General features: G+C 42.9%; 1 protein-coding gene across 2 annotated transcripts; it reads left to right on the plus strand.

Annotated features, from left to right (window-relative positions):
* The first annotated feature begins 869 nt into the window (after window positions 1–869).
* Window positions 870–24,088, plus strand: BRMS1L (BRMS1 like transcriptional repressor). 2 transcript variants are annotated; one of them, XM_063117819.1, is made up of 10 exons: window positions 870–1,059; window positions 8,565–8,655; window positions 11,595–11,722; window positions 12,292–12,371; window positions 14,255–14,351; window positions 14,665–14,748; window positions 16,941–17,005; window positions 18,090–18,165; window positions 19,131–19,257; window positions 21,756–24,088. In XM_063117819.1, the coding sequence occupies exons 1-10, from the start codon at window positions 924–926 to the stop codon at window positions 21,877–21,879; spliced, it is 1,008 nt and encodes a 335-aa protein (XP_062973889.1). In that variant the 5' UTR covers window positions 870–923; the 3' UTR covers window positions 21,880–24,088. The 2 variants fall into 2 exon arrangements, with proteins under 2 accessions (XP_062973889.1, XP_062973890.1); XM_063117820.1 differs by having other exon boundaries at window positions 18,090–18,129.
* The last annotated feature ends 222 nt before the right edge of the window (window positions 24,089–24,310 follow it).

Consider the following 24,310-nt stretch of genomic DNA (forward strand, 5'->3'; position numbering starts at 1 on the left):
AAGAGTGCTGCTTAAACTCTTAACACTTTTAAGGTACAATCTATGCATGTTTAGATAGAAAATCTTTATTTATTTATTTATTACATTTTTATACCACCCAATAGCCGGAGCTCTCTGGGCGGTTCATCCTACAACTCCCAGCATTTTCCAGTCAGTACGACTTTCTTCTGTCTAAGCATGCATAGGATTGCACCCTTAGGCTAGAATTCTGTATCCACTTACCTGGGAGTAAATCTCACTGGACTTAATGGGGCTTACTTCTAAATAGATAAGGTTGTGCCAGTGTGGTGTAGTGGCTAAAGTGCTGGACTGGGAGTTGGGCGATCTGGGTTCTAGTCCCGACTCGGCCATGGAAACCCACTGGGTGACTTTCGGCCAGTCTCATACTCTCAGCCCAACCTACTTCACAGGGTTGTTATTGTGAAGATAACATGGAGAGGAGGAGGCTTATGTACGCTGCCTTGGGTGGGATATAAATGTAATAAATAAAAATAAATAAATTACTGTCCTCAGAATCTGAGATTTTCCTCCAGATTTTGCCGTAAATCTTTGGCAGGGCACGTTTGTGTGTGTGTTTATCGCCACAAGACCCAGTAGTAACCTTTCCCCTCCTGCCTATCAGTCTTCCACCGCCCACTCAGGGGTGCGCAGCTCTCTTTCTGAGCGACTACATGTCCCAAGATGCTCCACGACACGGAAAGCTCCGCCGCACGTCGTTTCGGCTCCAAGCCCCCCCCCCGCCTCCGCCGGCGGGGCGTCCACCAATGAGCGGTAGAGAGGCGGGTTAGGTTGTGTCCGGCTGAGGTGGATGGCGGGGTTTCGGTGAGGCGGGGCTTTAGCGCGCCGGAGGGCAGGGCCGGCGGCGAGGTTGCTGTCCCGGTGCCGAGCGGGGTGACGCCGGGCGTCGGCGGAGCGCGGGCGCGATGCCGGTCCATTCGCGGGAGAAGAAGGAGAACAACCACGATGAGATGGAGGTGGACTACGGGGAGAACGATGGCAGCAGCTCCGAGGAGGAGGAGTCCGAGAGCTCGTCCGTGTCCGAGGAGGGGGACAGCTCAGGTGAAGCGGGGAAGGGGCGCCGGTCGCACGCGTTGGCGCGGGAAGAAGCGGACCTCCGCCTCGCTTGGCGTCGGAGGGTGGGTGGGTAGGTGGGTGTGAAGGAGGACTCCGCCCCGCCGCCAGCCCGGTGCCTCCCTTTCTGCAACCCGTCCGCCCTCTCTCCTCCCAGCAGGTCCTCCCCCATCACGGGGGATCTCCTAGAAAACCCCCCCCCCCGGTTCTGTAGCACGCACGTGGGAGGACAAAGATGGGATCTCCTTTTACTGATAGCTGCCACTCATGCCCAGAGCAGCGGGGAGCCTTTCTCTCCCCATACGCCTCCCCCACTCCAATCCGCGACTTCCAAGCTACACCTGTGGTGGTGAATATAACCAGCAGGCAACCGGTTGGGGGAAAGAGTTCCCCCTTGTCTGCGTGCCACCAATGCCTGGCGAAGGACATATGGACAATCAGGCTGGCATGTGGTGTTTGGGCTGGTCGCTTTCTCGAACACACAACTCGCAAGATGGTCCTAGCGCAGGAGACACAGGGTTGGATCTGGTGTTAGACCTACTTAGAGTAGATCCATTGAAATGAATCGGACTTAAGTTAACCTGGTGCTCTCCAGATGTGTTGGACTACAGCTTCCAGCATGCTCCAACTGGGATGCTTGGAGTTGTAGTCCAACATATCAGGAGGACACCAGATTGGGGAAGGCTAATTTAGGCTAAAGTTGAATACAGCCACTGGATTCAGCCCGTAGCCCTTTTTCTCTTAAGACTGCCGGGTTATTTTCCCTCTCCCTTCTTTGAATAGATGTCCTGTACCCATATTTCCATAAAAAACTGTGCTAGGTTTACCTTCTACTTCTAGAGGCAGAGAATGTGAGTTATATAATATAGCTTGTATTTTCTCTCATAGTTTATTTATTTATGTCCTTCAAAGAAAAGTTCCCTGGCTGAAAGCATTCCCCTGTTCCCTGGCTGCATCACAGATTTCTGTGCTCTTCCCCCCCCCTTTACTCCCCCAGCAAACGTGCAGTATGGTATTTTGATTAACTTCTCAGAGACGTCTTAAGGACATAGGAGTTGGCTTGTATTATACATTACTCTTGTCTCTAGTGCTGGCCACCTAAATGCGTTATGGCTGTCTACTGTTGGATCTTCCCTGGATCTGATTATTGGTATTCTACCTTTGCATATAGAAGTTCCAATTTTAATTATTATGATAAACAGCTATAGATAATAGCTTATCTTCCGTAAAGTTGCTTACTGCTTACTAATTTTTTTAAGCCATCTAAGCTATGCATTCCATGGGTTAGACCCAACCCTTGGGCAAGCAGAAGTCCACTCACACAATGGGACTTCTTCTCTCACCCGCCCCACCTGCAGCCCCCCTTGCATGCCCCACTTCTGCTCTGGAGGGTCCGCCAACTGTCCAGAGCAGATTGCGGGTGTATGTGTGTCCCTCCTGCTGTCCAAATGACACAATTGGATACAAACTCAATATATTTATGTATCGCATACATAAATATGACTATTTTGTATCATGAACCTACTGCTGGTTATTTTCAGTAAGTTAAAAGGCAGTCCCTCTCCCCCCCCTCCCCGCATGTTCAAAATTGGATGTTACACATGACAACATTTCAGAGATAAGTTTTTGTACCCACTTTATCCTACTCAACTAAGGTAGAGCTGAAGTTCATCTCAAATCATGGTGCCCAGCAATAGGCTAGTATAATTAAGGGACATTTTGTTCTCACTTCCATACTTTGAGGCTTCCTTCGTCTGTGCAATTCACCAAGCATTATTCCTGCTCATGGAGGTCAAGGCTTGAAGTGGATCTTGTCTATTCATTTCTGGTGTCTTGTGATAAAGCGGCTCTTTACTTGAAGAAATGAGTCTTTTGAGAGCATATTGTTCTCCAAAATTCTTCACAGTTATTCAGAAGGAATGAATAACAGTAGTTCTCATATTTCTTCTACTTGAGTTTCAGTAGAATTGGCAGGCACTGGGGCTCCTGCTTTCTGACAACTATTCTGTATATTCTGGTTCCAGTCCATTGTATAGAGGATGGTGAATATTTTTAATCTCTGGGCCAACTCTAATGTGGTCAATAAACTGCTTTAAAGTGGCATACATACACTTGCACACTCCAAGCTATATCTAATTTTAGTCCTACTTAGAGCAGACAGATTGGAATGAACGGGACTTAGGTTAGACCTATTCATTTCAGTGTTAGTCTAAGGAGTAACACTGGATACAGCCCTCTCTTAGAGGCACTTGCCCCTCCTGTCTTGGCTTAGGTGGCATTGCACCATAAAGAATTCTACTTAACCCTCATTCCTTTTACTTCCATTAACAATATCTCTTTCTGTCACGAGAATTGCTGTGGGTGGCACTTCAATTAGATTTCACACATCAGAATGGTGACTTCATAGTATTAATCTGTCCAACTTGGAATCCATTTCTTTTGGAGGTGGGGGGACGGACCTCAACTAGTGGAAGTATCCCAGGTAGTTCTCACTCTTAATAGTATCTACAATTCATGCTTGCTTATGAAGAGGTATTGTAAAGCTTGTCATAGAGAAAGCACAGGGTTTATGCCACATGTATTCCCTATTATGTGGAGACTCTGGAAAACAAAGACTGGTTCTAGTTTATAAAGATATGCCTGCGATCTTGAGAGATACTAAACCTGCCTTCCCTAACCTGGTCCCCTTCAGCTGTTTTGTTCGGCTCCCATCAGCCCCAGCTGGCATGGTGAACGGTCAGGAATGTTTGGTGTCATAGTTAAAAACCTGGCTGCAGGAGGGAGGAGAAGTGGAAGTGCAATAAATGTGGGCAGAAGTCCAGTCACACCAGTGTTGGATTTAACCCATTGACTAAATCTTTAAAATTCACAATTCTTCTGTTTTAAAGACTCAAGCAGTAAAACATAGGAACTGGTGAATTCTAACCTGGATTTCTAAACCACAGATTTTGTCTCTTGTTGCCTTCTGGCAGATAGTAGCCCTACTTTCTCAGCATATTGAAAACATAGTGGTGACAATGTTCAAAGCTCTTCTTTTTAAGCTTATTCAATACTTCAGGGGTTTCTTGTTACATGTGCCCTTTTAGTGGAATGTGATGAACAAGAACTCAGAATCAGTATGTACAGTTTTCATCTCCTTCTGATACGATGGGACTTCTGGGAGCATGAAATCTGCTATTTTAAACAAGGTAGAAAGGCTCCATTTCAGAAATCCTAAGCAGATTCCTTGTGCAGTACAGATTTTATTCATTTCTACTACATGGCTGACTGATTTATTTCCAGATTGGTCAAACAGTTCAGTGTTGTTCCTTCTTTTCTTCCCTAGCCCATCCCAATGAGAGTGTCAAAAGAAACTGTTGACAGCCATGCATTGACTCCTAGGAATGCTTCTGTTCTGTTCTAGCAAGTACTTCAGTGGACCCGAAAACAAAAAGGGAAACATATAGGAAGTGGAAGGAAGGCCAGGCTACAAAAGAAGAGTACAGACAAGTGGCGCAGAAGTGCTGAAATGGCGTCAGGAAGGTTAAAGCTCAGAATGAGCTGAGATTAGCGAGGGATGCTAAAAGCAATAAAAAGGCTTTCTTCAGATATATGAGTAGTAAAAGACAGAGGAAAGAAATGGTGGTTCAACTGCTTAATGAGGATGGCAAATTGATAATAGATGACAAAGAAAAGGCTGAAGTGCTCAATTCCTACTTTGCCTCGGTCTTCTCCCAAAAGCGGGTCTATGACCCCCCTGGAAAAAGTGAAGCAGAAGTTGAGGGGGCAGGATTGAAGTTTGAGATTGATAAACAAATGGTCAAAGAACACTTAATTTCCTTGAATGAGTTCAAATCTCCAGGGCCCGATGAACTGCATCCTAGAGTAATGAAGGAGCTAGAGGAAGAACTCTCAGAACCTTTGTCTATTATCTTTGCAAAATCATGGAAGGTGGGTGAGGTGCCAGACGACTGGAGGAGGGCTAACGTTGTCCCTATCTTCAAAAAGGGCAAAAAGGAAGAACCTGGGAACTACAGACCAGTCAGTCTGACATACATCCCTGGGAAAATTCTGGAGCAGATTATAAAGAAGTCAATCTGTAAACAACTTGAAATCACTAGAAGCCAACATGGATTTGTCAAGAACAAGTCCTGTCAGACAAATTTGATCTCATTTTTTGATAAGGTAACCTCCCTTGTGGACCGTGGGAACGCTGTGGACGTCATATATCTTGACTTCAGCAAAGCTTTTGACAAAGTATCACATGACATTCTGATTAACAAACTAGCTAAAAGTGGGCTAGATGGAACAACTATTAGGTGGATTCACAGTTGGCTACAGAATCGGACTCAAAGAATACTTATCAATGGAACCTTCTCAAACTGGGGAGAGGCAACGAGTGGGGTGCCGCAGGGCTCAGTCCTGGGCCCCGTGCTCTTCAACATTTTTATTAATGATTTGGACGAGGAGGTGCAGGGAATGCTGATCAAATTTGCAGATGACACAAAATTGGGTGGGATAGCTAATACCTTGGAAGACAGAAACAAACTTCAAAGTGATCTTGATAGGCTGGAGTGCTGGGCTGAAAACAACAGAATGAAATTTAATAGGGATAAATGCCAAGTTCTACATTTAGGAAATAGAACCCAAATGCACAGTTACAAGATGGGGGATACTTGGCTCTGCAATACTACAAACGAGAAGGATCTTGGAATTGTTGTAGATTGCAAACTGAATATGAGCCAACAGTGCGATATGGCTGCAAGAAAGGCAAATGCTATTTTGGGCTGCATTGATAGAAGTATAGCTTCCAAATCACGTGAGGTACTGGTTCCTCTCTATTCATCCCTGGTTAGGCCTCATCTAGAGTATTGCGTCCAGTTCTGGGCTCTACAATTCAAGAAGGATGCAGACAAGCTGGAGCGTGTTCAGAGGAGGGCAACCAGGATGATCAGGGGTCTGGAAACAAAGCCCTATGAAGAGAGACTGAAAGAACTGGGCATGTTTAGCCTGGAGAAGTGAAGATTGAGGGGAGACATGATAGCACTCTTCAAATACTTAAAAGGTTGTCACACAGAGGAGGGCCAGGATCTCTTCTCGATCCTCCCAGAGTGCAGGACAAGGAATAATGGACTCTAGTTAAAGGAAGCCAGATTCCAGCTGGACATCAGGAAAAACTTCCTGACTGTTAGAGCAGTACGACAATGGAATCAGTTACCTAGGGAGGTTGTGGGCTCTCCCACACTAGAGGCCTTCAAGAGGCAGCTGGACAAGCATCTGTCGGGGATGCTTTAGGGTGGATTCCTGCATTGAGCAGGGGGTTGGACTCGATGGCCTTGTAGGCCCCTTCCAACTCTGCTATTCTATGATTCTATGACTCTTAAGCCATTATTTCTTCGGTCAAGGGCCAGTACTTGTCACTCCAAAAATAATGTCTTGACATCGTTGACTTGTAAACAAAATTCGGTAGGGTTGGTAATGGCTCCATTTGGATGTCACAATAAACCATGGTTTATCATGACGGGAATGAACCTGGCCTCCACACTGGTCCTTCATGCTCCCCACCCCTTTCTTCTGCTCCAGAGCAGCTGCAAAGAGGTATTCAGAAGCATTGGCAAATGTTAATGATTAGGTGCAATTTAGCATGTCATCTGAAGATGACAAGTGGTGGTCAATGTTAACTGCGGTTTATAACTTCAGTGGATAATCATGGGAAGACCACAATTAGGACATGAGTACAATACCACCACCACCGCTCATGTCCCCCAGCAATAGGCATTCAGAGACATCTTGCCTCAATAGTGGAGGTAATATATAGCCATCATGACCTGTATCCCTGGATAGCTTTACCCTCCACAGATTTGTCTAATCTTCTTTTAAAGCCACCCAAGTTGGTGGCCATCGCTACATGTTCTGGTAGTAAATTCCATAATTGAACTCTTTGTTGTGTGAAGAAATGCTTCTTTTTGTCCGTCCTGAATCTCCCACCGATCAGCTTCATGGGATTTTTGTGCGTCTGCTCTTGTGTTTTAGACTTATTATTCAGCCCTGCTATATGTCACGAGTAGCAATAGGTTGCTGTTGACTCATCAATTTAGGCAGCAATATAGGTCTGTTCAGATCTTCTTCAGGTACACAGCAAACACATGGAGGAGGGAGTGGAATTATGTCAGTAGCTCTGCTACTGTTGCACTGTATCTACTGCTGGCCATCTCACTTGCAGCCACGCATTCAGTATTAGCATAAAGGAGACATAGGCTCATACCAATGTATGCATTTGGGGCTTCTTCACACATAGGACTTCTTCTATTGGCCAAGGTTCCTGCTTGCACAGAGGAGCCATATGTATATTCATCCGTCCCCTTGTAAGCACTAAGGCAAAGCGTGTGGCCAGCAGTTGCATTGTTTCAGGAATGGGACTGGAGATGCAGTACTATCTGAAAAGATCTGAACAGACCAATATGCCTACTAACTTGCAGGCTAATGCAATTTAGTAGACTTAGGAATGGAAAATAAGTCTTTGGATGGGAAATATCTAGTAGTAATTTGGGTACTAAAAGTCTTCCATTTTAATAGAACTGTGCTGTGCACTGTCCTGACGGCTTTTTTGCAAATAAGGCAGCATATAAATGTTAAAAATAAATAAATATAATCCCAAACCCATCCCCTGGAACTTAAAGGGTTGCATCCTTAGCCTTCAAGTACGTGATCTTGATTAGCATCCTTATATGTATACAGGCTCAGAGAGCAACACAGAAACCTTTTTCCTGTTTCTGAGCTGGCTCAGTTACTCAGAGCGACATGTCCAAAGATTTGGGGTTATACTTCTAGGTTTTATAAAAAGTGCTATTTAATTGTAAGTGGTTCTGCTTTAATTGTTTGTAGCAACCCATTAATATGCATGGTTGTTGAAAATCGTGAATCCCAAATGAGATGTTTGATTTGAAATATCCTTGATATAAATTAATCCACCCTGGCCTCTGCTGGTGATGCCACACAGTGCGGAAAGCATATTCAAATGAGCCTGCAGATGTGTGGAGGCAATTTTTCAGCAGCAGCCACACCACTGTACAAATGTAAGGGCTTGCCCTTGCTTAGATTGTCAAAAACCTTTCCACTTATTGCTCTTGCACAGGAAATGTGAAGTATGTAACCAGTGTTACATTGCTGCTGATTGATTCATTCAAATTTTATGGCTCCATGTTGGACAATACTTTAAAATATTAATGTAGTTGGCTGTAAGTTGAAGTGCAAGTGTAAGTGAAGTGCAATCCTGAGCAAACTGGCTCTTTCCCAAGATCAGTCATGGAATAGAAAGCAAGCTTTGGTTTTCACTTTATATACTGCATAAGTTTTCCATCAGTTAAAAAAGGTTGTTAAAGATTAATTCCTTTTGAAACTTGATCATTCTGAATGTTTACTGTGTTTTTTAATGAATATGTCAACCTGAGCATAAATTGGTGGAGAGGAGCCAGTTCTGATCTTTACTTAAAAGTGCATAATTTTGTCCTCAGAAATGGATGATGAGGACTGTGAAAGAAGAAGAATGGAGTGTATAGATGAAATGTCCATTCTTGAAAAACAATTTACAGACCTCAAAGATCAGTAAGTAAACCAATGATGTAGAATTTCGATTCTAGTCCACTTGTAATCCTGGATATGTTTTGTATTGTCTAAAGCAGAAGTGGGCATAAGATAGTCTGGGATCTACTAGTAGATCTCTGGGTGGCTTGCAGTAGATTAGCAAGCGTTTGTGACACCCAGTTTTTTTTTTACAGATATAACAAAAAAGCAAATATATACATACATATTCCTTGGCTGAACACGTGCTCAGTAGCTCTCAGTTCTCAGTGTGTGTCTGCCTCCATCACACTTTTGCACCTAACTCTGGTTGGTGGACCTCGGGATTCTTGTAAAAAGTAGATAGGCTTATACTGAATTAGACCACTGATACAGTGCAATCCTACACACGTTTACTCAGAAGTAAGCCCAATAAGACTTATTGCCAAGTACGTCTGTATAGGATTGCAACCTTAGTGTTGTCTACACCAGAGATGGCAACCTTTTTGCGCCTGTGGGCACAATTGATATTTTGAAGGAAAAAAATGTCCTGGCCACCACCACAAATTGCCGTAGAGAACAGAATGTTGGGAGCACCCACCCACCTCTGCATTCTGATTTTTCTTGCCCCCACTCCACCCTTCTTTAGGCAGGGGACTTGTTTTTCCACCTCTTTTCTAGTCAGTGGAGTGTTGTAGCTCAATTGACTTGAACAGAGCTGGGCAAAAGGTTCCCTTGCCCAAAAATGGATGTGGAGGAGGAAGCCCACCCACTGCCAATGAACCTGTAGCCCAAAGGGGCTTTGATTGTGATGGGCTCCTGCCAAGCCATTTTTCGGCAAAGCATCCTTTCCCCCAACTCTATTATAGTCAGTGGAGTGATATTGCTCTGTCAACTTGCATGGAGGTAAGGAAAAGTGTGCTGATTGGGAGAAGAAGGGGCAGCAGTGGTAAGTGCATGGGGCCCCACAGACACACTCCAGGATCTGGGCAACCCCTGTTCTCCACTGACTGGCAATGGCTGTCCAGGGTTTCAGGCAGGAGACTTTCTCCGGCCTTTGTAGAGATACCAGGGATTAAATCTGGGGTGTTTTGTATGCAAATGATGAGCTCTACTCACCCTTATCTAAAGACTAAAGATTTGTGAAATAATGTTAAAATTGTTTGGGATAGGTGTGTGTGGGCAAATGTATGATATAAGGCTCGTGTAAGGTGGGTAAATTATGGAAGTGTCTCCAGAGATTTCCAGTCTTCTCTAAGACAAGTGTGGGTTTAATATTCCATGGATACCATGGGAACTTAGGAACTCACCCCTGTGTTCCTAAACCATACATGAGGTGGGAGATGTAAGTTAGGCCCTTGGACATTGTAGGAAATTCTAAAGGCCACATAGTTGTGATGGCCATATGTGTGTTGTGCATGTGTTCTACCCTGTTTGCATATAAAGTGAAAATGAGGAGTGGGTCTGCTCTTCATATGCAAGGGATAATATGGGGCAGGGGAGCAAAACTGCCCCTCTCTGGCCTTACCTAGCTCCACCCTGCTGCTTCCCGTAGTTTTCCTCTGATCCAGCTCCAAGTGGAATGGGTAGGAGAAAATGGCTGAAAAAACTATGGAGTGCAGCATGATAAGACCATGTTTCGCTTCACTCTCTTACATCCAGACTCCCTACCCCTACTTTATATGTGAATGGGATATATGCACACAGCTGCCAGGTCTCATCTACTTCAATCATAAACCACATGTTAGAACAGATGTTTTGACTTTCTAATGCACAGTTCTGAAGTTTCTTAGGACACAATCCTATGTCCCCTGGACAGCATCGGGGAGCATAGAATTTTTTGGTTTCTAGGATCTGAGATTGGAACCAGTGCTCCGACCTCGGAGCCCTGAAACCGCGTGACCCACCCCCTCAGAGCCACCATGGTTCTCATAAATGGAGCATAACGATGGCAAAAAGGGGACAGTCCTGGGGCGAGGAAGGGAGGAGATAGTGGAAGCAGCTTTATGCAGATTCCTATGGCCCGCATGGCCTCCCCACCTACCACTCGAAAGCTTCCCAGCTAGACAGGCGAAATTGCCTGTCTAACTAAAAATGTAGGGTGGCCAGAGCAAGGTGGCAAGGATTGTCTCCGTGCTTTGGCCGCCCTGCATTGGACAGTTGTCAGCCTCTGAGTTTGGAGGTGGACAACTGTCTCCATAGGATTGCGCCCATCGTTTTCCTGGAATGGAAATATTTGGCAGCCTGGTAGTGGGGATGGTTTAAATTTACAATGATTATACAACAACAACTGTGTTAGATCTATTTGGGTCATTATAAGTTTCAGAGCTCTCTTACCTGATTCTTTTTTCTTTGCTGCTGTATGTTATTCTATCAATTCCTTTTTTTAAAAAAAGCCATCCTGAGAGCAGCCAGGCTGAAAGTGCAGTCTGTAAATTTTATATAATAAAAGGATCCATTGATCCATTATTGATCCTTTATTTTATACAATAAAGGATCCATTGAGGGTGGTTGTTGTTTTTTAAGTGAGTGGCCTGGCAGTTTGGAGAGCAGCCCCTCCTACCCCGCACAACTTCCTGTCCTTTCCTGGTGCCCCCCTCACAGTCCTGTGTTCTTCTCTGACCAAATGGAGTAGATTTTTGGAGGGCGAAAGCGGCTGCAGCAGAGGGGGAACCAGCCAGATTCACCTTGCCGCCCGCAGTCTCCCTCTGCTGGATCAAATGCCTTTTGTGGACGGAAGGAGCTCCTCCATTCATGGAATGCAAAGTCCAGATCCAGCATAAATAGGGTGTACATAATGAGTTGGCCATAATTTATTGTATAGTTTGTTTTTAAGTCTTGTTAATTTCTGCTCAGTTGATGGTTTTAATAGTTTGCTGGATGAGGGCCAATGGAAACCAGGGAAAGGGACTCTTAGAAAGCGTTAATATACCCTGTTCTCTGCATGTCCTTAATATAATGCACTTCATCTTCATTATGTTAAGACTTTACAAAGAGAGATTAAGCCAAGTGGATGCAAAACTACAGGAGGTCATTGCGGGAAAGGCACCAGAGTACTTGGAACCACTGGCAGCTCTGCAAGAAAACATGCAAATCCGAACAAAAGTGGCAGGTAAGTGCATGAAGTGGTGGTTGTTGACTCAATTAGGTACATCCTGCAGGGCCTGCGTAGAAGTAAAATGTTAACAAAAACATTGAAATCTGTTCATTTTTAACTCTCAAATGCTTAATTTTGTAACTCCCAGTGAGGTTGGATAGTGGTAGGATAAGGAGACCGTTCCCAGGACACAGCCTTGTTCTGTGACCCAAATACCTGTGTGTGTTTCTGCTCATGGTTGGGGAAGAGCTGAAGCAAACAGATACAGTTTCAATGAATGCCTCGAGCATGCCAGCATTGAGGCTTGACGTGCCTCAGGGAGGAATCATTCCACAGGGAGGGCGCCACTGCAGAGAAAGCCCATCTTTGTGTTTTCACCAAAAGAGGATCTGTAGGCCACGACACAGACAACTGGGCTTCCCCTGAAGATCGTAGTGGCTTAGTATAAGAGGGAAGATGTTCTTGAAGTTACCTAATCCTTAGGTAATCCTTAGGCTTATGGGTGGGGAATGCATTGGTAGATTGATGTGGGCCCTCTGTTGCCTCTCCCAAACAAGGTTTAAAACAGAAATGTTTGTTTGTAGGTATCTACAGAGAGCTCTGTTTAGAGTCTGTGAAAAACAAATACGAATGTGAAATTCAAGCTTCCCGCCAACATTGTGAGGTACTGTTTGTTTGTTTTAGCTGGAGAGAGTGTTTATCCGCCTATAACTGTGGGGAGTTATTTCAGAGGAAACGTGCACACTCAGTCAAGCTTTTAAAGATAATGAACTTAGAATATTGGGCATTTGCCCCCATGAAGAAGACAGCAGTGCTTTCACAATTGCTCTGGTCTGCTTGCAGCCTGTTTAATCAGCCTTATACGATCCTTGATTAAAATGGAGAACAGAGTGTTTTGTACTGAGTGTAACGCCGGAAATGCATAATGAGCCACATGATTCCAGCTAACCTTTGAATGTTTTGAATTAAAAGACAACATGCTTAAATCTTTCACAAGTGGCGGTAGGGCCAGGCGACTGCTATGTAGTGTTTCGATTCTGTTGCGCCACCTGAGCCACATTTTTGTCTGCATCCCTTGTGTGCAATTCCAGTTTCAAGAAGCCGTTCTGTGAGCTGAGACTTGTGGCTTACTAGATTCACACTCAGCCATCAGTAGGCAATGAAGAACCCATGGGGTGATCCCGTGTGGAGCGGGGTAAGGGGAGCAATCCAGACTTCAAAGAGTTTCCCACGCCTGCTTTTGCTCAAGGGCCTTGACCTACCACTAGTCCTATTCAACTAACCACATGCAAGAAGTAGAGGACTGTGCATCTTTGTCTGCATCAAAAAATGGCTCCAGCTGGCTCAGAGGGGACTAGATGGATATAGCAAGTCTGTACCTGGATCAGCGGAAGCTGATGGGTTGGGGTCAGTGGGGGATGGTGGCTCCCATTTCAGTGGGGTTGTGAATCCGCTCTGGGTTTCAGTCTGAACCAATCAGAACTCTAACATGCTGAACCCTATCTGAGTGAGACCCAGAGCGGATCCCCAGCCTCACTGAAATAGGAGCCACCAGCCTCCACTGGTTGGGGTGAATGTGCTTTGAGAAAAGATCATAGATTCCCTTGGAAGAGATAAGTGTAGATGCAATGTATGTTTCCACTCCAAATTCATTTTCAGCCATGTGATTTCTGAATAAGCAACTGTGTGTTTTTTAATTCATCCCAAGTGAACTTGGAAACAGTCAGGATTCAAAGAGCTGCTTCAGCCATGCTGAAGGATTTGGTCTTTCCCTTTGGGAGTCTTGTCTTTGAATAGCAGCCTCCATGTCCTATGTTTGAAGCCCCCCACTCTGTCCCCAAGTTTCAAAAATGGCTTGCTGTGTAGGGATGGAAGTGCAACTGCCGTTTAACAAACACCAGTTGAATGTTTTTAAAGCCTCCTCGAGCACACAGGACTGGTACCCTGGTCTTTGTAGTCTGGCTGCGTTGCTTCTCTTATTTGCTCACTGTGAGGTTTTGGAAACCTTCTATGGGTTCTTCAGGGCTGTTGCTTGTCCAATAAGGATGACTACACATCATAGCAGATTTTGCAAGGAAAACTGGCGGTCTTGGGTTTCTCCTTTTAAATAATAACATGTTAAGGGAATCTCTGTTCTTTCTATTTGTTTACATTTCCGCTGTTCTGAAACTCTTAATACTGGCAAAAGGACTTGACTTTGCGCATTGCATATTCAAAATACTTCTTGGGAGAAGAAAACCCCTCTTAACCCATCCCTCTTATTATATGTCATGCACCCACTTGAATCTTGTGCAAAAAGGTAACCCCTCTGTTTGCGTGTATTGCATCTGCTTGACGCAACTAACGCAATGACCTTTCTCAGCATCAGATGCCAGCTTTTTCACATTTCTTCCCGCACTCTGAACCCAGCGAAAGAATGTATCTTATACATCAAGTCTCTGTGTTGGAAACTGCTTGCATTGATCTTGAGTGCCCAATCCAGGAGAAGATGCATTGGGTGCTTTTAGTTGGCTAATGTTTGACTACATTGTTAACTTCGCCTTTCAGAGTGAAAAGCTCTTGTTGTATGACACAGTTCAAAGTGAACTAGAAGAGAAAATCAGGCGACTTGAAGAAGACCGACATAGCATTGACATTACCTCAGGTAACTTAAGAGCTGGTAGAACAGGAGTGTTGAACCTCTTTCACTCTGAGGGCTGCGTTCAGTTTTGGAGAGACTCTTGGGGTCTGTGGCATTTCAACCTTGTGGAATGGGGGAAGGAAACACACAAAAGCTGGGGAGCCACTGAATGACTGGCAGGCAGGCAGGGGAAAGGGGATGGGACTAGGGGAAGGTGGTGCTGCCATCCAGGAAACCTGAAGTTCTGCATCCTGAGGTTGTACAGACGCAAGACGGTACCGAATAAATGAATTACTGTCAAAATATTTTTGACAGCAACATTCTTATGTTTCCTCAGAGTTATGGAATGATGAACTTCAGTCTAGGAAGAAAAGGAAGGATCCATTTAGTCCCGATAAGAAGAAACCCGTTGTTGTATCTGATATCCTTTTACGGCTACTAACTGGGTACAACTATTCACTGCGTTACAGTGTTGCTGATTGTTGACACTTCACAAGACTTCCATTAAGAAACACAGGATAGACTTTGAAGACTTTGACTAAGATTTGTGAGCAGTGTTTTCACTGGGGACTAAGAGTTGGTCTTCCCATTATGATGGTCACTTTTTTCTTTTTTTTTTGGTCTGATCTGGTTATAGTAAGAGGATGATGTTCTTAAAAATAAGGTTGCAATCCTCTGGTCTCTGGGAGGGCCTTCAAGGGGCCATAGGACTTTTTGGATCTCTCACTCCAATGGCAGAGGGTGGTCTGCCTGCCAAGCTCCTGCAGAAACCTATGTATCCCTTATGTTCCTAACCTTGGAGGTCCAATGTTAGAGGCAAAAGGAGGGTGAAACAGGGCATGTTCCTTGGGTGTGGTGGGAGATCACCACATGGGTGTGGTGGGCCCTTCCAAGCCCTCAACACGTCCCCAGAGCAGGTGTGGAGAACTGTGCCAGCCCTGGTGTAGTTCATCTGCATGTATTCACTGAAGTCATCAGATGAGGCACCCCTGATGGTTCCACATGGACCTATAGGGCCCATTCAGAAGACATCTTAAACTATGGCTTTAACTATGGTGGTTAAGCCAGAAAGCCAGGCTTTGTTCAGAAGACTCCTTAAATCATGGCTTTAACCACAGTAAATAAGGCTCTTTGCTTTATTCACCATGGTTAAAGCTGTGGTTTAAGGTGTCTTCTGAACATGACCCGGCTTTCTGGCTTAACCACTGTGGTTAAAGCCATGGTTTAAGGTGTCTTCTGAACGGGGCCATAGTGTGTTTGGAGTCCACTTGGAGTAAAGACTTCAGTGTATTGTCTGCCACTCAATGGAACTCCCTGCCTATTGATGTCAGGCAGGCAATGACATTGTTTCATTTTCAGTCCTGCTGAAGACGTTTTTATTTAAGCACGTCTTCCCTGACCAACCAGCAATGGTTTTATTAGCATAATTTAATTTTTTAAAATTCTGTATTTTGATTCTCTTTTTGTTGCACACCGCTCAGGAATTTTATAGGTTGTAGAGCAGCATTTAAACCTTATAAGTAAATAAATGAATTTTCCTCCCATTTACATGAATGGGAGGGGAATTTTTTAAAGAAGAACACACACACCAACCTGAAAATAAAATAACAAGCAGGAAGAAGAAGAAAAAATCTTATTTTAAGGCAGTCAATGAAGTCAGAGAAAGTCGCCAGCAGTCATTTCTGCTCTTCTGATTAAATCACACTATTCTTGAAATGGATGGCTGCAAGTCTGTGCACAGCCCTGTTAGAACCACTTTTCACGCAAGTGTGAACATTAATAGAAATGAGTGGTGAGAGGTGGTGTTTGTGGTAGGGCTGTGCAAGTATCTTAAGGCAGTATTTCATTCTCTACTCTTGCTGCCTGTCTGAATGCTGAGGGTCTCTTTCAAGGGTTTGCAAGGTATCTTTCCCCCCACATAGCCTGGGTTAAGTTTGCTAAGAGTACAGAAAGCCCTCTTACAGCTCAGTCAGATACATGTTTACTCAGATGGAAGTGCCATTGCATTCAATGGTACTTACTCCCAGGTAAGTGTATGTAGTATTGCAGCCTTAACACCTTAACTTGGGTATATTAAAAGACCATTTACAAAATAAATAAATATTAGGTTTATTAAGTTTATGTGTATGATCTAATTTGTTTTGCTTACATTTTAATTGTATTTTCCTTTTAAGTAAACCTCCTGGGAATTTCTATTGAAGGGTGATATAGAAAGTTATATAACAGAATCATAGAATAGCAGAGTTGGAAGGGGCCTACAAGGCCATCGAGTCCAACCCCCTGCTCAATGCAGGAATCCATCCTAAAGCATACTCAACAGATGGCTGTCTAGCTGCCTCTTGAATGCCTCTAGTGTGGGAGAGCCCAACACCTCCCTAGGTAACTGGTTCCATTGTCGTACTGCTCTAACAGTCAGGAATTTTTTCCTGATAAATCTGTACCAGTGGTCCAAAACAAACCCTAGTCCTTGAAAATGTGCATGGCCTGTGCTCGGGGCCTATCGTAGCACTGCTTTAATTTCAGTTGTGCTATACCAAGCATGTTTCAAAATGGTCTGCTAGAACTTTTGTTTTAATCCAGTTTCAGAATATGCAAGTCCCTTAACACATTAACGCCCCTATATAGTGTATATGCTACAAGATCTTGATATACTGGAAGATTGGACAACAATAAGGAAGGTATGGTTAAATGTCACTATTTAATGTTTTTAAAGGGAAGCGTTGATGTGCCTGCAAGTGGCTTAGGTTTTTAAGTGTTTGTGGCTATAGGGAAGTGACTAGCTTAGGGATATTGCTGGGCATTAATAGACCATGTTGGGAATGGGGAGGGTGGCCATGTTGCTTTATTTGGCGGGGAGGGCACAATTGATCATGGGGATCATTGAGTGGATCAATCAAAGCCTATAATGAGCAGGGGTATGCAGCTTCTACATGTGTGTGATTATTTGTAATAGGACTCACTAGCTTAGCTTTTGACAACTACAGCCAAATTTGTTATCTAATAAATGAGATATATATGGGAGGTGTTAAAGGTATGTAACAGCCATGTAACATGAAAAGTATGCAAACAACAATTGTAGAACTTCCAAATCACTTCGTTGCTCAGTTCCATACCTTTAGACTCCTGGTCATCATACATAGGATGTGATACTAGGTGGTCATAGCTGTTGCTAATTCCTGACTAATGAAGACTTGCAATAGCCTTGACTGTGTTCTTACAGAAAAATTGACCTAGGAACTAATCCATTGATGTGAGAAAATAGAACAATAGGCCAGAAAGACTGAAATGTTGATCCTGTTTGACAGTTCCTATGGGTTATTATATAATAAAGGGAACCTCGTTCTAAAATTAAGCAATATCCAAAGGGTAACGTCTTCCTCAACCCATATAGAATGTAGGGCAAACAAGCCCATTCTTACCAGGGATGATACCCAGATATTTGAAAATATCGAATGGGTCAGGGTGGGAGCGATATTCTCTTGCCTCAAAGTAAGCAGATGTTCTTAAAGCAGTTAGAAAGTTATTTGCATGAAATTATTTTGGTAAACAAACGCAAATCTCATTTAATGTGGAAATGGCTGCCTTTTCCTATTTGTTTAGCTACTTGCCATTGGTTTGGGTGAATGTTTGGTGTGGTTCCATTTATCTTCCAAAAGGAGCCATCACAAAGTTTCTCTTTCCAACAAAACACCTTGAGAAGTTGATTTCCTAAAAGGCTGTCTGATTTTATTTTATTTTAAAAAAACCTATTTTGTATTTCAGGCAATGGCTACGTTGGGGCCACATAGAGTGAAAACAGAACGTAAGGACAACTTGCTTAACACTTACTTTATCCAAGGTCTGTTACATATAATGACCTGGACTTGCTCAATTACAGATGCTAATAGCTGAATATGAGAAGTTATTAAATGCAGGCATTCCAATGACTAGGAGGGTAGTAAGACATTGATTCTTTCCCTGGTAGCTTGGAAATAAATAAATAAGTAAGTAAGAGCCTGAGAGGAGACCATGCATAGTTATGGATGTGTTCTTAACCAAAAAAGGCAAAATAAACTGCAACAAAACAAATAAAAGCTCAGTCAGTAATGCATGTGGTTTAGACCATAAACTAGCTACTGCATATTTGGCCTGAGAGAATGTATATATTTATTTTATTTATTTATTTATTTATTTATTTATTTATTTATTTATCATATTTATACCCCGCTCCTCAGCCAAAAATGGCTCTCAGGGCGGCTTACACTTAGCAAAAAAGACAGTTCCTGCCCTCAGGCTTACAGTCTAATAAAGACATGACACACAAGGAACAGGAGTTCAGGAGGGAGGGAGGGGGGGAGGGGGGGAGGAGAGAGGGAGCATCCAACAGGAGCAGGCCATGATGTTTCTTCTGCCTGCTCCTGTCCCCTTGTTCTTTCTTCTCTATATACAGATATATTTTCAGTAAGAACCTATTATCTATTATGGGCTAAGAGCTAAAGGTAAAATCACTGATGCATATTGGCCTCTGTATAAGCAAGAAGTGAACAGCCCAGAGAGCTTCAGCTGTTAGAACACAAGAAGAGCCATTATGGATCAGATCAAGGGTCCATTTAGTCCTGCATTCTGTTCACACCAGCTGTCGACCAGGAACCCACAAGCAGGACACGGGTCCAACAGCCCACATCCCCCAGCAACCGATCTATAAAGGCTTCCTTACTGGGCAATAGAGAAATGTAATAAATAATTAAATTAATAAATAAAGTGAGACCAAAGTTGACTCTCTGCTCTAGTGTTGTCAGTATTGTCTGCACTGATTCTTTTCAGCCCCTGTCAAGTTGGAAAAACACCTGCACAGTGCAAGATCTGAAGAAGGAAGGCTCTATTATAATGGGGAGTGGTATGGACGTGGACAAACAATAAGTATTGATAGGAAAGATGAATGCCCTACAAGGTAAATAGTAAAAAAACTTAGAGTAGATTCTATCTTATTTATGTGTTTGGTGTTAAAGATGAGAACACCCTAACTCATGAATAGTCAATGTGGTGTCCTGTCTGCACCAGTGCACCCCTGGACACCCATGTATGTTTTAACATTTTATAACATTTTATCTATTCTTTTTTTATATGGCACGCTTTTATACTCTGTGTATAACTTTTGTCTATGTAATTGGCTGAAACCTGTATTTGGTTGCCTTCAATAAATTGATTGATGGTACCCACTCTTCCCACCTCTTTTTTTTTAATTAACACATTTTCTTACTGGCATGTGGTATTGCTGTGAAATTGGTTTCTGCTTGTGCTGTTATCTGGGTTTAAAGTCGTTGTTCAATGTGTTGGAGCTCAGACCCCACTTCTGCCTTGGATTCAGTCTTTTGGGCAGGTTACTCTCCATGTTTTTATGTTTTTCCCAGCCTGCCAAAGTGGTAGGAGGAGCATGATAATAATGGAGAGGATGGTGTGCGGAGACATAGCAGAGAAGGCCCTGCTTCTAGCTGTAGCTTTTCTCATCTGATGCAGCAGAGCCAGCTGACTTGACCATAATTAGTGCACAGGCTGATACAAGGAGGCAGCCATTCTTTAGGCATGTGCGTGCCTCCTTGTGTCAGGGCTTCTCATGTAACATGAGCTCTATTTATTTTATTTTTATTTTATTTATTACATTTTTATACCGTCCAATAGCCGAAGGTCTCTGGGCGGTTCACAAAAATTAAAACCATCATAAAACAACCAAGAAGTTAAAAATACAAATACAAAATACAATATAAAAAGCACAACCAGGATAAAACCACGCAGCACAATTGATATAAGGTTAAAATACAGAGTTAAAACAGTATAATTTAAATTTGAGTTAAAATTAAGTGTTAAAATACTGAGTGAATAAAAAGGTCTTCAGCTGGCGACGAAAGGAGTACAGTGTAGGAGCCAGGCGGACCTCTCTGGGGAGCTCATTCCACAACCGGGGTGCCACAGCGGAGAAAGCCCTCCTCCTAGTAGCCACCTGCCTCACTTCCTTTGGCAGGGGCTCTCGGAGAAGGGCCCCTGTAGATGATCTTAAGGTCCGGGCAGGTACATATGGGAGGAGGCATTCCTTCAAATAACCTGGCCCCAAACCGTTTAGGGCTTTAAATGTCAATACCAGCACTTTGAATCAGGCCCGGACCTGGACTGGCAGCCAATGAAGTTGTAAAAGGACTGGCGTAATGTGATCTCGCCAGCCAGTCCTTGTTAGTAAACGGGCTGCCCTGTTTTGTACCAGCTGAAGCTTCCGGACCGTTTTCAAAGGCAGCCCCACGTATAACGCATTGCAGTAATCCAAGCGAGAGGTTATCAGAGCATGGATAACTGTAGCTAGGCTATCTCTGTCCAGATAAGGACATAGTTGGTATATCAACCTAAGTTGATAAAAGGTGCTCTTTGCCACTGAGTTCACCTGTGCCTCAAGTGACAGTTCTGGATCCAAGAGCACCCCTCTAGTTGCCAATTATAGGAGTGTGAAGGGCTTAGGAGATGAGGACAATTGCATGTATTTGTGTTTAATATAAGTGAATGAAATTATGCAATGGGCAGTATCTAACAGGATCGCTGAGCTTCTGTTGATTGTTTTTGCACCAATGGTACCCCAAAGTTAGTGTTTCACAAAGGATCCCTAGAAACGAGTACAAACACTCTTTTCCAGATAAGGACAGGTCAGTGGAGCTTCCTTCTGTGAGTTCTGCTGACCTCACCTGTTCCAGAAACCGGCATTTTTGCTCGTTTCGGGTTGCTTTAATAACCGCAAGCTTCCTGTTGCACTAATAATGTGGCCCACTAAAATGCAGGCAGCGTAGGATACTGCCCAATGTATTTAATGATGCATTTGTATGGTTAAGATCAGAAAGTGCATAATATATATGATTTCTTTGAGAATCAATCTCTCTCTCTATACACAGAGAGAGAGAGAGAGAGAAAGAGAGAGATGGGTGAAACTAGATAAGCATCTCCAGTTCTGCCCTCTGTGCCACTGTACAAGAACTTTGGTCAACATGGAATCATTTATGCTTTGTTTGTAAAACCCACATAATGTACGTAGTTATTATTGTATGATTGCTACTGATAGGCAGCATAGCAGATCAAAGTCACCTCTGCGGTAGCTACATGATTGCCAGACACTCGATCTGCTGTTGAACCTATGCATAGAGCTGTCTTTTTTTCCTCCCTTAACAAAAGGGAGCTGTTAAAAAATGTGAATGCTTTGTAAACAAATGCAGTGATGTTTAGTATACTTGCAGTATTGGAGTTTCAGTATTCTATTAGCTATCCTTAATTTAATGAGACACTTGTTATAATGCTTGTGTGCTATATTACCAATAATTACAGTACTGTTTATAAATGGCAATGCCGCTTAGGGTGATCCTGTACTTTTATATGGATACTAATATGCTCCTGATTTCTCCCCCTCTTTCCTTTCAGTGCCATAATTACAACAATTAACCACGATGAAGTGTGGTTTAAGAGGCCTGATGGAAGCAAATCCAAACTGTATATTTCTCAGCTCCAGAAAGGAAAATATTCAATCAAACATAATCACAACTGACCATTAAACCAGCCAGCCAGTGTTATCCTGCTTGAAGTGCCATGAGATGAAAGATGTATTTACTCTGTATCCTCATCTATTTTTGTGGCAGTATCTGTGTATTTGTAGTAGTGTAAGTAATCTTCATACAGATGTCTTAGAATAAGTGACACATAATCATGTTGACCATGACGTCTTGCTTCTAATTTGGGTCCAGCACCTAACATAGAAAAAAAATCATTTGGAGAGTCTGGGAACATCTGACTAAGGCTGCAGTCCTAAAAAGCCATGTGCATGTCTAGAAGAAAAGGATACATACAGCTACAGGGGGCTCTTAAGTTTTTCTGCAACTGTTTTTATGGCTGAATGCACATGCTAATTTTAAAATTGCCTAATGAGCCACAAGGGAACGGGGAATGATGTTGTACAAAGGCACTACCTGGATGTTTGTTTAGTTCTCCATCGTATAGGCCCATGGGCTTCTAGGATTGTAGTCTAAAACTATTTGTGTAAAATGGGAATAAAGTGGTATTTATCATTTTTTAAAAAGTAAAATAGGTCATGTAACTGTAAAGTTTATCACTACATATAACAACAACTCCTGCTGCATTTTAGAGAACATGTCATGCTTGTCTTGTGAACATATGTTAGCTTTCACAGATATTACTTTGATATAGACAGTTTGTGAAATTTGCTTAAATGGACAACTAAAACAAAAACGGAAACCCCAGATAGTTGTTCTAGCTCTGTTACCCAAGACAAACTGTTACCAGTTTTCTATTAATCACAAAAAGCTAGCACCAAGCAAAATGTTTGCTAGGTAAAAAAAGAAAAAAGGTGCAAAGGAGATAGCACTATTTCTACTAGTATTAATCCCCCCTCCTAAAAGGGTAAAAGTACCTGTTCTGTATATAGTGAAATAATAACCAAGTATTACTGCATATTGATCTATAGTGAAATGTACTAGTAGTCAAATGAAGTGTAATCCTTAGACAGTGTATGTTGGGCAAAAAACATGGTATTTGCTGCTTCAAAACATTAGGAAGCTTGTAAGGTTAGCATCAGGAGTAGGATCTCTTCATTTTGCCATTCATGTTTGAAGCATGTGGAAGGGATTCAGGTTGGGGTGGGGAGAAGGCATTAGTTGGTGGTTATGTGCACTTTAATATCCATTCAGATGAGCCTTCGAAGAAAGACTACATCTGGTGGAACAGACTGCCAAAAGTGTTTTTTTAATGTTCTACGTTAGATTAGTGTTAAATATGGAATATTTAACATGCAGTCTCCTGAGTTAGAATCTCAGTATGTAAAAAACAAATCATTGTATTTGTGACACTCCCAACCTCATACCCAGCAAAAAGGTCTAATGGTGGGCAAGGATTGGGTAACTTTATAATGCAAGCGATAACCTTTAGAGTGGAGCCTGTTTCACTTGAAAACGGCAACAGGGGGTAGACCCCAGGACAGGTATAGCAGAAGCATTTCTGCATAAAACTGTTGGAGCTGAAGGCAAGTATTTTTCTGCCTTGTCCTTTTATCTTGAGCTTAAAATGCCCTGGAGGGGAATAGTGCTAAAGCTGGATTCAGCTACTTTGATTCTGACAACTTGCTCTCATTTCAAATTCTTAACTCTGGTAGTTTTTTCCAACCAGGACGGTTTCAGCTCAGCTGAAACTGTCTCTACTCTGAGAAAGCTTCATGTGGTTTGGGATTTTTGGAGTGAAGGGTTAGCAGCATCTGCCCCTTGCATGGATCCACAGGTCAGAAGCACATCTATGTATACATACACCCTGCACCAATCTGCATTACAGGCCAAGTTTGGCTGCATGTTGTACTGCATAAAGGGATCACAGAGTGCCAGCCATTGTCATGTGCTCATGTTGTCCCACTTCAGTATGGCTGGAAATATGACACATCTGTGTGTCGGGGAAGTGTAGTCTCTTGCTTGCCAATTTAATTGGTTCCCGTTAATAAACTGCTTTCATGTTTTTGTGGAAATGTATTTGCTGATATGGGGAAACTATTTGACCATTGCCAAAGCCTCTAAAATACTAGGCTACTGAAATTAATCTAGAGCTGTACTCTTGTTACTCTGCATGTCACACATATTAAGCCAAATGTATATAAAGTAATAATGACAGGTTGGCTTTTGACAAAACCTACTGTATGTATACAGTTTGATAAAGCTTTTTTGTAATGAAATATTTGTATTTTTTAACCCAGTGTATAAATAAACCTGTCACAAAGCATCCAAACTGTTGTGCATAGTGTGTGTGGTTTCTGTAATGTAATGCTTAAAAACAGGACTGTATTCAAGGGCCTCCTATGAGGAACAGTTTTAAAATTCTATTGCCCAATACAATGGTCATAGGAAGCTGCCTTATTATACCACCAGGGCAGGATCTACACTACTGCTTTAAAATGGTTTATAACAGTAGTGACAACTGTTGAG

The sequence above is a fragment of the Elgaria multicarinata genome, chromosome 2 (genome assembly GCF_023053635.1).
Source record: "Elgaria multicarinata webbii isolate HBS135686 ecotype San Diego chromosome 2, rElgMul1.1.pri, whole genome shotgun sequence".
Taxonomy (NCBI): Eukaryota; Metazoa; Chordata; class Lepidosauria; order Squamata; family Anguidae; genus Elgaria; species Elgaria multicarinata.